The sequence below is a fragment of the Passer domesticus genome, chromosome 7 (genome assembly GCF_036417665.1).
Source record: "Passer domesticus isolate bPasDom1 chromosome 7, bPasDom1.hap1, whole genome shotgun sequence".
Taxonomy (NCBI): Eukaryota; Metazoa; Chordata; class Aves; order Passeriformes; family Passeridae; genus Passer; species Passer domesticus.
The window spans coordinates 35,345,535-35,357,304 of NC_087480.1; the positions used below are offsets into that span (position 1 = coordinate 35,345,535).

General features: G+C 49.3%; 1 protein-coding gene across 3 annotated transcripts in view; it reads left to right on the plus strand.

The window, feature by feature from the left end:
* ABL2 (ABL proto-oncogene 2, non-receptor tyrosine kinase) overlaps positions 1–11,722 on the plus strand; it is a 44,618-nt gene extending 32,896 nt beyond the window's left edge. For all 3 annotated transcript variants that reach the window (XM_064427665.1, XM_064427667.1, XM_064427666.1), the window contains exons 6-11: positions 1,242–1,419; positions 1,998–2,182; positions 2,463–2,615; positions 3,432–3,521; positions 4,717–4,890; positions 5,418–11,722. In XM_064427665.1, the coding sequence (XP_064283735.1) occupies positions 1,242–1,419; positions 1,998–2,182; positions 2,463–2,615; positions 3,432–3,521; positions 4,717–4,890; positions 5,418–7,105 (2,468 nt within the window). In that variant the 3' untranslated portion in view covers positions 7,106–11,722. The remainder of the gene's footprint in view (positions 1–1,241; positions 1,420–1,997; positions 2,183–2,462; positions 2,616–3,431; positions 3,522–4,716; positions 4,891–5,417) is intronic.
* Positions 11,723–11,770: the final 48 nt, after the last annotated feature.

An 11,770-nucleotide genomic window follows, 5' to 3' on the forward strand; every position in this document is an offset into this window, starting at 1 on the left:
GCTTATTTTTCTGAGAGAACATGAAAAAGTTATAAGAAAATTCAAAGTGAAAGGAGAAATTCTCTTGGAAGCGCAACAAATGCCATTCTCCATACTTCTCAAATCAGAGACATTTACAGAAAAGGCTGCATTGGAAAGAACAAATTAGGCCACAATTAGGCAGAAGACACCAGATTGCTGCTGCTGTGAGGTACTCTGTGTATCACCAAATAAGTACATGAGATCAAACAGCTCAGGACTGGGAAAAATCCACAGGCTTTACATTGTGACTCTGCCCTGTTGTCTCACTGGCAGATGCATGATGTGATGATCATTATTAAATAGTTTGCATAGCTCTTAAATCTACATGCATAAAGATTCTTAAGGAGACATGCTAAACCTTTACTAGTGTTTAATTGCCTCTGGATTTCTGGCAGTTTCAGAAGTAGAGCTGTCAAGCCAAGCCTAGGATGAAAGGAGAAATGTGAAGAATGTGAAGGCTTTTACTAATGGCAACTGTTCTGTACCCACTTTAAAAAAAAGGGCACAGATGAAGTGTGTGCCAGCACTGTCTGGTTCCAGGAGCAGCAGCTCCGAGTTTTGTCATCAGAGAGCTGCATTTTTGCTCTTTCTGATGCACAGTGCTTTACTCCTGAATGTGTAAAGAGCTGCGGGGGGGATCCCAGAGCTGTGACAAGAGTATCCTGTTGCCCTCCTCCTCCGCCTTTACATGCTTTGTACAGTGACTGTAGCAAGGAGTCATCCCAGGAATGTGTGAGAATGCTGCTCTAGGAGCAGCTCCCACCGTGCTGATTCCTTACCCAGCACATGGGAGTGCCTCACATTACTCTGCAGTGACATTTCAGTCTGGAAATCTTGCCAGCTGACAGGTACATGCTTCCTTCCAGTTGGCCACTCTTCAGCTTTATGAAGGCAGAGAGGGGAAGAAAAGCAAACTGTGTGTTCATAATTCCACTTTTTTCATTCTGTAACCTTTCAAAGAACAGGACTACTGCTTCATGAATATTAGATAGGAATAGTGATGCTTTCATAGACATGTTTCTCTCTATCCATAAAGTGGATGGAGAGAAAAACAGACAGAAGCCCTGAGTCTGGGCTGCACTGACCTGGGTCTTGTCCATGGAAGTCTTCACTTTCCCAGAGGAACACTCAGCAGTACAAAATGCAATGAGTGGCTGTTAAATCAGGAACAGTGGTGAGAAAGGGAAGCTTTATTCACTGCTGCCTGCTGCTCCCTGCAGGTGTGTGCACCCTGGAGCCCCCGTTTTACATCGTGACAGAGTACATGCCCTACGGGAACCTGCTGGACTACCTGCGCGAGTGCAACCGCGAGGAGGTCAGCGCCGTCGTGCTGCTCTACATGGCCACCCAGATCTCCTCTGCCATGGAGTACCTGGAGAAGAAGAACTTCATCCACAGGTGGGTCAAGTCATTTTTGAGCTGGTACAGTTTCAGATTGCAATGATAAACAGGCCATAAGAATGATGGGCTGGGAATTGCAGCTTTTGGGGAGGTTTCTGCCACAGTTGGGATTCACACTGGCTTATCCATTGGCTGTGTTTGCTTCAGTACTGTCTTGCAATAGCTTTTCCCCAGGACTTTCATAGCAATCTTGTGCCCATCTGGCTGGCAACACCTGTGTGCAGGCAGTGCCCACCCAAAGTCCTGTTTAAATGCAGATAAAGCCATACCATAAACCTGTTACCGAGTGTTATGAGCTGCTGATCCCATTCTATCCTCAGGAAATATAAACTTGGCACTGTAACAGCCACCATTACTGAAAACGTAATAGAATTAAAAAAGTTAATCCTTATCCAGATTTACCTTATTGCTCCTAAGAATAAGTCCACTCCGTTTCTGACACTCTTCAGTACAAAGCTCACCTTGATTCTTCCTGCTGCATACAGAGAGCACTTCCTGATCCAGGGAGCAGGGCCCCAAAACTGCATTCAGAAGCCCTGCTCCTGCTGCAGTGGTGTCCTTGTTCCTTTGTACAGGGACCTGGCAGCACGGAACTGCTTAGTTGGAGAAAACCACGTGGTGAAGGTGGCTGACTTTGGCTTGAGTCGACTCATGACTGGTGATACCTACACAGCCCATGCTGGGGCCAAGTTCCCAATCAAATGGACAGCTCCCGAGAGCCTGGCCTACAACACCTTTTCAATCAAATCAGATGTGTGGGGTAAGAAAACTCACCTTCACTGTCCTTTTCTTGTTCATTTTGGTTTTTTCTGCCAGCCCAGACAACAGCTTGCTTTCTGGCCTGGGCAGAAACCCTTGTGAAGAGAATCACATGCACCAGGCCAGAACTTCATGAATCAATAACATTTTTAGCATGTGATATCTCCACATAGACTGGCCTGGAATACCTGCAAGGAAACAATGCTGTCTCAAGCTGCAATGAAGGCCACAGAATAATGAACAGACTTCTGACCAGCAATTTTGTTTTCCTCCTTTTGCAGCCTTTGGGGTGCTGTTATGGGAAATTGCTACCTATGGGATGTCACCATACCCAGGCATTGACCTCTCTCAGGTGTATGATCTGCTGGAAAAGGGCTATCGGATGGAGCAGCCAGAGGGGTGCCCTCCCAAGGTCTATGAACTGATGAGGGCATGTGAGTATCTTCTTCCAGTTTTGGGGACAAAGCCTGGGAAGGTGGGAGGAATCTGTAATTAACAGCAATACTTAATCCTCAGCATGTCAAAGTGAGGATGGGCTTCAGTTATGAGACAAAGAAGGTGGGGAATGATGAAGGATATTACTGCTTAAAAACCTTAAGGAAGCTGACAAAAGCCCAAAAGCTGGGGATTCCTATGATCATAATGCAAAACAAGCAGAATGCCAGTCACTTTCCAGACCCTGTGGTGATACCAGCAGACAGTGCTTCCAGAATCTGCACATTCTTCTGGTGCAGATTTCTAACTGCAGAAATTACACTTTCCATCACGATATTCTTCTGTAACTTCCCAAGCTCCATCTAGGATCAAGGCACTCTCCTCCTCTTTCCCTCCACATATCCTGCTTTTGGAAGGGTCTGCATGAAATATTAAGAGCATGGGAGCAGGATGGTGCCTGAAGCTTTACACACCCAGTTATCTGTGATTGGGCTAGATGTGTTCAGTCCAAGGAGCCAGGGTAGCAAATATGGAAATCTCCTTTGCCCAAGCAATTCAGAAAGGGGGATAGGGAGATCAGGAAAACCTGTAGAGGTGGCAGAGAGCTGGGATGTCTAGACTTGGTTCCTTCTCATGATTTGTTTGTGAGGGTACAGTAGGGTACTAACTGCTGCCATGAATCAGTGCCTGTGGATGGCTCTGAAGCCTGTTTAACAGTGGGTCAGAGTGTGACTACTTTCTGTCTCCTTGGACAGAAGAAAAATTCATCTCCCTGTTTCAGGCACTGAGATTCACTCTGCTTTCTGGCATTGCAGGCTGGAAGTGGAACCCACCAGACCGACCTTCCTTTGCTGAGACCCACCAGGCTTTTGAAACCATGTTCCATGACTCAAGCATCTCAGAGGGTGAGAGCTGCTGTTGTTTTCTTCCTGAAACAGCACTGGAGGTTATCCCCAGAGTGCTGTGTCTCATGGATGGGCCCTTAAGGCTCTTCTGCTGGCAGTTGGGTTGAAGTGGAGCTCCATCTCTTATTATTTTAGCCATAATTGGGATAAATATGTTTTCTTACATGTTTCACAAATACTGAATAAACTTCAGCCATATTCCGGTGCAGGGAGCAATGTAATTTCATTTGAGCAGTAAATGCCAAAGAGCTGATTTGAAGAATATTATCTCTTCTATCAGAGGAAATTTCTTGTTTTCCAGGCTGAAGAGTGAGGAATGGTAAGTGATAGAGAGAGAGAAGGATGTATGCATATCACAGTCCCTTGCTAACTGCAGCAATTAGGTCATGAAATATTATTCTACCAGCCTCCACTTTTAACAAAGTGTGTTTTAATCTCTGGATTTTCTGCTTAGCTACTTCTAGGAGCAAATCTGTGCAGCTCAAGTCTGAAATATAATCTACCAGGAGGTAAATAGTGGTGAGGAATGTGATACTATTCAGCAGACAAGCAGAAATGTCAGAGCATTCTGCTCAATTTTTAAATTAAATATGCAACTGATCCATCAACTTCTCTACTACAGGTGGAATTTTACCAGTGAGGATCTGTAATAGACACATCCAGTGGCCACACAAATGCCAAGCTGGGTGTGGCCAGGAGGTTGTAGGGTTTCTCCTCTTTGTTTTATTTTTCTTTTTGTTCACCTGTTGTTGGCATATAATCTTCATTTCTTCATCTAGGAGGATGCAGTGCTTTGCCACAAGCAAAGCAGCTTAGATCCAGATCCAGGGAGGATCCTGATGCACAACTTCGGGGGTGCATCAGTAGGAGGCACCTTGATTAAAGCCAGGCAAATGCATCCAGTCCTGCCTTTAGCTCTTGAGCAGCCTTTAACAGACCCCTTGTCCAGATGCCACAATTGCTTTTTTATTTTTTGGCTGAACTTATAAAGATGTAAATGAGTTTGAAATTATTAGGAAAAACATCTGACCCTGAATACCTCTAGACTTGAACAAAGACTAAATCCATAAATTATGTATTTCTCAGTCATGGATCTCTTCCTGCCAGTCTGTGTTTGCAGGAAAGACCCAGGTTGGTTTTTTTTTCCTCTTCCTTTGCTGGTCTGTGTTTTGACTCTTCCCTTTTTTCCTTACAGAGGTAGCAGAGGAGCTTGGAAGAACAGCCTCGTCCTCATCCGTCGTTCCTTACCTGCCCCGCCTCCCCATGCTCCCCTCCAAGACAAGAACCCTGAAGAAACAGGCAGAGAACAAGGAGAACATCGAGGGGACCCAGGACACTGTGGAGCACTCAGCATCCAGCTCAGCACCAGGTGTGGGCACAGGGTGTAAATCCCCAGAGAAACAAAGAACAACGTGATATGGGCATGCTTTGTGCTGCTGTGTGAATTGTTTACTAGCAAATAGAAAACACTGTAGTTTTTTCAATGTTCTTTTAGTAAATCCCATTGTATTTTTCTTTCAAATTCAGTTTTGCTGCTCTTTTTTAAGTGACAGCTTCAAAACTAAAATTAATAATGCAGCAAGAGATTTCCTCCTATACTTAGGGTATTTGGAAAGGAGCAGAAGATTATAGGAAGGGAGCAATAAACTGAAAGAAAAGAGCAACTCTTTTCTGATCTCTCTCCAAAGTAGCCTTCTCAGTATAGGCAACAGACAAGTCACATACAGAAATGGAAAAAAGTAAAGAAAAATAAAATAGAAGTGCTTGCTTCTTCCCCCACTCTGTCTGTGCAGTACCTGAGCAGGTAAATACAGCAGGCCTATAAAACCCAGTGCAGGACAGGGAGGTGGAAATGGAAATGGATTGCCCAGACTGACACCTGTCTCTCCTGCCCAGGTTTCATCAGAAGCACACAGCCCACAGGCGGGTCCCCCGCGCTGCCCCGCAAGCAGAGGGACAAGAGCCCCAGCAGCCTCCTGGAGGATGCCAAAGAGACCACGTTCACCAGGGACAGGAAAGGAGGCTTCTTCAGCTCCTTCATGAAGAAGAGGAATGCTCCCACGCCTCCCAAGCGCAGCAGCTCCTTCCGGGAGATGGAGAACCAGCCCCATAAGAAATACGAGCTGACGGGTAACTTTTCCTCTGTGGCTTCCTTGCAGCACGTGGACGGGTTCCCCTTTGCTCCCGCCCAGCAGGACACCAGCCTGGCACCCCCCAAGTGCTACGGAGGGGGCTTTGTGCAGAGGACCTTCTACGGCGAGGAGGGCACTGGGCCCAGCAGTGCTGGGGGTGTGAGCACTGGTGGAGGGTGGTCGGGCATCACTGGCTTCTTCACGCCACGCTTGATTAAAAAGACGCTGGGTTTACGAGCAGGAAAACCCGCTGGCAATGAAGAAGCTTCAAAGCCTTTTCCAAGGTCAAACTCTACATCTTCCATGTCCTCAGGGCTTCCAGAGCAGGATAGGATGGCAATGACCCTTCCCAGAAATTCCCAGAGGTCAAAAATTCAGCTGGAACGGACTGTGTCCACCTCCTCCCAGCCCGATGAGAGCACAGAGAGGGCCAGTGACCTGATTCCCAAAAGGTTTGAAGAAGGCCCTGCTTTGACCAGAGAGAGACCAAAAGCAAAACTCTTGCCAAGGGGTGCCACAGCACTCCCTTTTCGAACTCCCTCCACGTCGGAAGAAAAGGAGGGTCCAGGGCTAGTGGCAGCTCCTAAGGGCAAGGAAAAAAACAGTGGCCCACGACAAGGGGCCCTTGAGGATGGCGAGAGGCCGGGGTGGTCATCTCCGGTAAAGGCTGCAGCAATACTTCCAACCACTCATAACCACAAAGTGCCAGTCCTAATCTCACCCACTCTAAAACACACTCCAGCAGACGTGCAGCTCATTGGCACAGACTCTCAGGGTAATAAATTTAAGCTCTTATCTGAGCATCAGGTCACTTCTTCCGGCGACAGGGACCGGCCCAGACGGGTAAAACCAAAGTGTGCTCCACCTCCACCACCGGTGATGCGGCTCCTCCAGCAGCCAGCTGCCTGCTCGGACACAGCAGAAGAGCTGAGCAGCGTGGCGGGAGCGCAGCACGGACTGGAATCCAACGAAGGCAGTAAGAAGGCAGCAGCAGCAGCACCTGTTGGTGGAAAATCTGGGAGGCCCGTGATGCCTCCGCCCCAAGTGCCTCTGTCATCGTCTTCCACCTCCCCAGTGAAAATGGCCAACGGCACGGCCAAGGTGGCGCTGAGAAAGACCAAGCAGGCGGCTGAGAAAATCCCCGCAGACAAGATCAGCAAGGAGGCGCTGCTGGAGTGCGCCGATCTCCTGTCCAGCGCCATCGCTGAGCCCACGCCCAACAGCCAGCTGGTGGACACGGGGCACCAGCTGCTGGATTACTGCTCAGGCTACGTGGACTGCATCCCCCACACGCGCAACAAATTCGCCTTCCGGGAAGCCGTGAGCAAACTGGAACTCAGCCTGCAGGAGCTGCAGGTGTCCTCGACAGCTGCTGGCGTCCATGGGGCGAACCCCGTCCTTAATAACTTATTGTCATGTGTCCAAGAAATCAGTGATGTGGTGCAAAGGTAGCTACTGTCAATCTGGGTAAGAGAAACACACACGGGGAGGGCGGGACTGTTTTTCTGTACTGATGCTTTCAAAAGGAAAGACTGATACTTGAGTATGTGAAGTACCTCAGATCACTGAGTTCTCCTCACGTTTACAGGTTCATCTCAAAAAGTTGGGGATGGAGAGGGTAGATTAAAGCTGTAAGGGGCAGAACATCAAGGATCTGTCCCTACCTAGTCAGGCTGATCTGCTTGGTGTGGCAAGGGAAAAAGAAAGTTCCCTCTCCTCCCCTGGAGAGGCAGGAGAACCGAAGGCAGGTTCTCCCTCTGGGCAGGATGGTGGTGACAGCTGGAGCCCTGGGGTGGCTGCAGCTGCCTGGCTGCACAGATCCCACCCTGGCTGCACTCACCTGTGCTTTGCTGTCCTGACAGGGCCAAGGAAAGGCGCTGGGGCTCTGCTGGACCAAGGGCAGAGCAGCCGGAGCAGCTCCAGAGGGGGTCATGTACAGCTGGGGGAAAGGTCTAATGCACTGACAGTATTCAGAGCTGCTGGAGGTGGATGCACTGGTCTGGATGGCTTAACTTCCACAGCACTGTTGCTGCTGTAATGAGAACTGCAAGATTAGTTAATATATGAAACTGTCCCTTTTCCCTCCTGTCCACCTCATCCACCACATTCTCATTGTCATTGTATTGGAAGTGTCAGGGATGCTGGGCAGACTTACCACTGGAATTCCCCCTTCCCACCACACTGCCTTCACTCAGCTGATACCTATTTCTAGTGGTCTAGCACAGGTGCTGCTTGATGGTCATTTTTGAGTAGTTTGGGGCTCTTGCACAACTTGCCAGTGTTGTTGTTGGGGTGGGTGGGTTCTTGCTTTTTTTAAGCTCTAGATTGTTTTTAACTTGTTACCAGGTTGACTCCCTAGTTCAGTGTGATCACCATGAGGACCCATGGTAGGTAAGGCAGAGCCTCTGCCCCCCTGGCTGTTCTCCACATTCCTGTAGCAGTCACAGCACTGCAGGGCCAGCTGGAGAACCAGAAAGTACAGCCCAGCCTGCCCACCACTTGTCCTCACTGCTGCAGGATTCCTTGCACCTGTCCCTAACCCTTCACACCCAGATTCCTGGGATTTGTTCTGGTGTTTACCTGTCTCACAGGCTTCCAGCTGCTCTGCATCCCAAGGTGATGAAGTATGGCAGCACACAGGAAACACCACAGGCATCTCCATGCATTTGCTCCCATTTTAAAGGCCAGACCAGAATCCTGCACTGTGGTGTAGGGAACGTGCACATAACCTGTGCACTGGTGCCAACAAAAGCTGTGGCTTTGCCTTGAAGGGCTCCCAGTGGGTCTCTAATGCCTTCTAATAACCCCAGAATGAGCAGCTGAGTGGTTGGCATTGTCATCCTTGGTCCTTGTGCTGTTTGCAGACTGTTGTGGCCTCAAAAAGCTGATCTGTCTATGCACAGCTCCCCAGGGTGTAAATGTACTGGCAAGTAGGAAGAGCTCAGTTGCTGGCTTGTGAGAGGAACAGAAACAGGCCTGAAACCTGGCTCCAAATACACCTTACCTGCACGCTGCTGCTCACTTCACACTGCTGGTGGTAGAGGATCTCACTTGCTTTGCACCTTAAGCCTTTTTTTTTTTTTGGCTAAAATGCTTTCTAAATTTGTTTTTCAAGTGTGGCTGTGCTGCTTTTAGTCTGAGCATTTTGAGTGGAGCTGTGGCATGGGTGTGACTTTGGAAGATGGGCACCTTGTTTCTGTCTAGAAGCACGTGGTGGTGCTTGGAAGCAGGCTGGGTGTCAGCAAGCATCCCTGTCTTTTCCACAGAGCATAGTGAGACAGGCCTGGAAAAATCTTTAGAAATGGGCTGAGAATCCTCATTTCATTACTGGTCTGAGCTAAGCAAAGTTGTTTCAGGGTGTGTGGAGGCACAGCAGAGGAGCAGCATGTGAGGTGCAATGGACCATGAGCTTCTGTGGCCCAGTAAGTGAAGGCTGGGGGGGAAAAGAACCAAGCAACCCCTTGTGCTGGCAAGTCCTGATCCCCTGCAACCCTGGGGCTGTCCCAAGGCTCTTCCACAGGCAGAGTACCAACCCCTTATCTCCTAGACTCTAAATTCCTAGACTTTACTGAGGGCTTTTGTGGTTTACCTTATCTCTGTCAGTCATCCTCATGGAAGGTGTGCATCCACACTGACTGCCTTTGGACAGGTGACCTGCCAAGGAAGGTGGCTTGTGGCATTGCTTCACATGGCCTGTCCAACAATCAGGAGGATTTAGAAGGTGGGGGCTCTCTTTTCTTCAGGGCAGAAGGGCAGGTCTTGCTTACCCTGGCAGACCATCACATGGTTCCATGATTGTACTGCTGCTCAGCCTGGGACAAATGGGCTGGAACTGAAGGAATTCCAGGGAAAAGGAATTTTAACAGAACATTTTTAAGTTTAGCCCAATTCTGATGAGCATTTTGAAAGAAACCTTTTTTTTTTTTCCCTAAATGCCAGTCTTCCAGAAAAGCTACAGCAAAAGTGGTAGAATAGCAATATGGAATTTCTAACTACTAGAACTCCCCTCCTTTCTGAAGAAAGGAGCTGTGTCCCAGTGAACACTGTGGGCCATCCCACTTCCTTTCAGGTGCCACATTTTCTCCTTGCCCCTGCAGCAGAGATGGGCAGTGGGACAGGGCAGCACCCAGCTGCTTTTCCAGAGCCACAGAATGGCTGAGGTTGGAGGGAACTTTGGAGGTCACCTGGTGCAAACACTCCTGCCAAGCAGGGCACCAGGAGTCGCCTGTGAGGACCATGTCCAGGCAGCTTTTGGCCATCTCCAAGCACAGAGACTCTGCAGCCCTGGGCCCAGCACAGGAGTGTTTAGTTCTGACCCCTCCTGTGGTGCAAAAACAAGGGCCAGTGAATTTGGGGATTTGCCTGTTGCCACTCTCATGGGAAGTGTTTTCTCTGCCCTTACATCTAACATCAGGTAGGCAGATTGTGGCAGAGGTAGTGCTGACTGGACAGGTTTTTTTCCCCCTAAATTGAAGGCTGTGGAATTGCTGGGACTTCTGCTGCCCTAGAGTGTTTTATTCCCAAAGTGCAATGCTCTCCTGTCCTCTGGCAGGATAGCAAAAGGAATCTGGGAAAGCTGGTTGTGCTGTAAGTTACCATCCAGTTAACCTTCCACTGCTGCTTCTAAAGCTTTTACCATTCCCTCTCCCTTTAGCTAGGTCTGCCTTTCTCTTCAGCCTTAAAGCTCTCCACTGTGGCCTGGTCTCTGTTCTCAGCCTGGCACCAGATGTGCAAAGGAATGTGTGGGTGCTGACACCCCATTGTTTGTCCCAGTGCAGAGCACTTCCAGCTCCATGGTTTGGGGCAGGGGACAAGGCAGAAGTGCTGTTGTTTCTTCTCCTCAGCACTGTCAGACAGCTGTGGGGGCACAGCTGGAGCTGGGCTCTCTCTTGCACTGCTGTGGGCCAGAGTCAAAGCAGTTGTCTTTGCCATGGGGAAGGTACCATGGCCTGGCACTGCCACAAAGCACACAGTGAGCTCAGGGGGGCACTTTCTCTTCCTGCCCCTGTGGGAATGAGCTGACTCACAGGTGCAATTCTCTCTTCTTCCTGCACTGTACACCCTTCCTAACCCCAGAGTGGTGCACTTGATTTAGTCATGTCTTCATTAGTGTGGGCAGGGGGCAGCTGAGCTGAGAGTCTGGGTCTTGGGGCTGCACCAAGTTCAGCCAGTGGGAAAGAGGGATGGAAGGGAGCAGCCTTGCTGATGCAGAACACAGCAGGGAGGGACAGAGGAGGCTGTGCTTGTCCTCCTCAGGACTGTCTCCTGGGTGCCACTGGCCCTGTGTGTGTGAGACACAGCCAAACACGAGTGGTGACATCTGTCAGGGTGCTTTGGGGGCACAGGGAGCCAAACCCCCCGTGGAGACAGAGCAGCCCCTCCCCAGCAGGCAGAGGTGTGGGTGGGCTACACTGCAATCCCAACCCTGTATCCTACCACTCACCTGAGGCAGGCTTTTCCTCCGGGCCATCCACAGCACTGACAGGCACCAGTGACTCCACAGGGTGTGGTTCCACAGCCAGCAGGCTGCTGCCTTCTCTGTGACACTCAGCTCGGCCCTGCTGCTCACCAGGAGCTGGCAGGGACTCTGAGGGGAGCTGCTGGGGTGGTGCTGCACATCCCTGGAGCGTGGAAGCAAACCCTGAGCCCATGCTCTGGCAGCAGCCACAGGAGCCTCTGGGACACTGAGTTGTTCTCACAGCTCCAGGCTAAGCAATGTCTGTACCAAAGGAGCTCGTTCTTCCCCAGGGAGGTGGTGGAGCCTGCTCGGCTCACATGGCACTGTTTGTGTTGCTAGTGAGGGCAGCAATGGATTGAAATGAATCACGTTAATCACCAATCACTCTTAGCAGTGTTGTCAACTGTTTTTGTTTTTTAATTGTTACTGTAATATATTTTGGTTGTTTTTCTAATTTAATTCTCTCACTATCGTCTGACTGTGAACTGCGAACAGTGTTAAACTTGATGTAAATAAGGCCCTTGGAAGGGCCTCTTTGCCTGTCGTTCCACAAAGTTTTGCCAATTTGCATTTTGTTTTAAATAAAGGTTGCAATATTTTATTGGCAAAAACCACTCAAGTAGATGTTGGGTATTTTTTTTCCTCCTTAATGAATATTT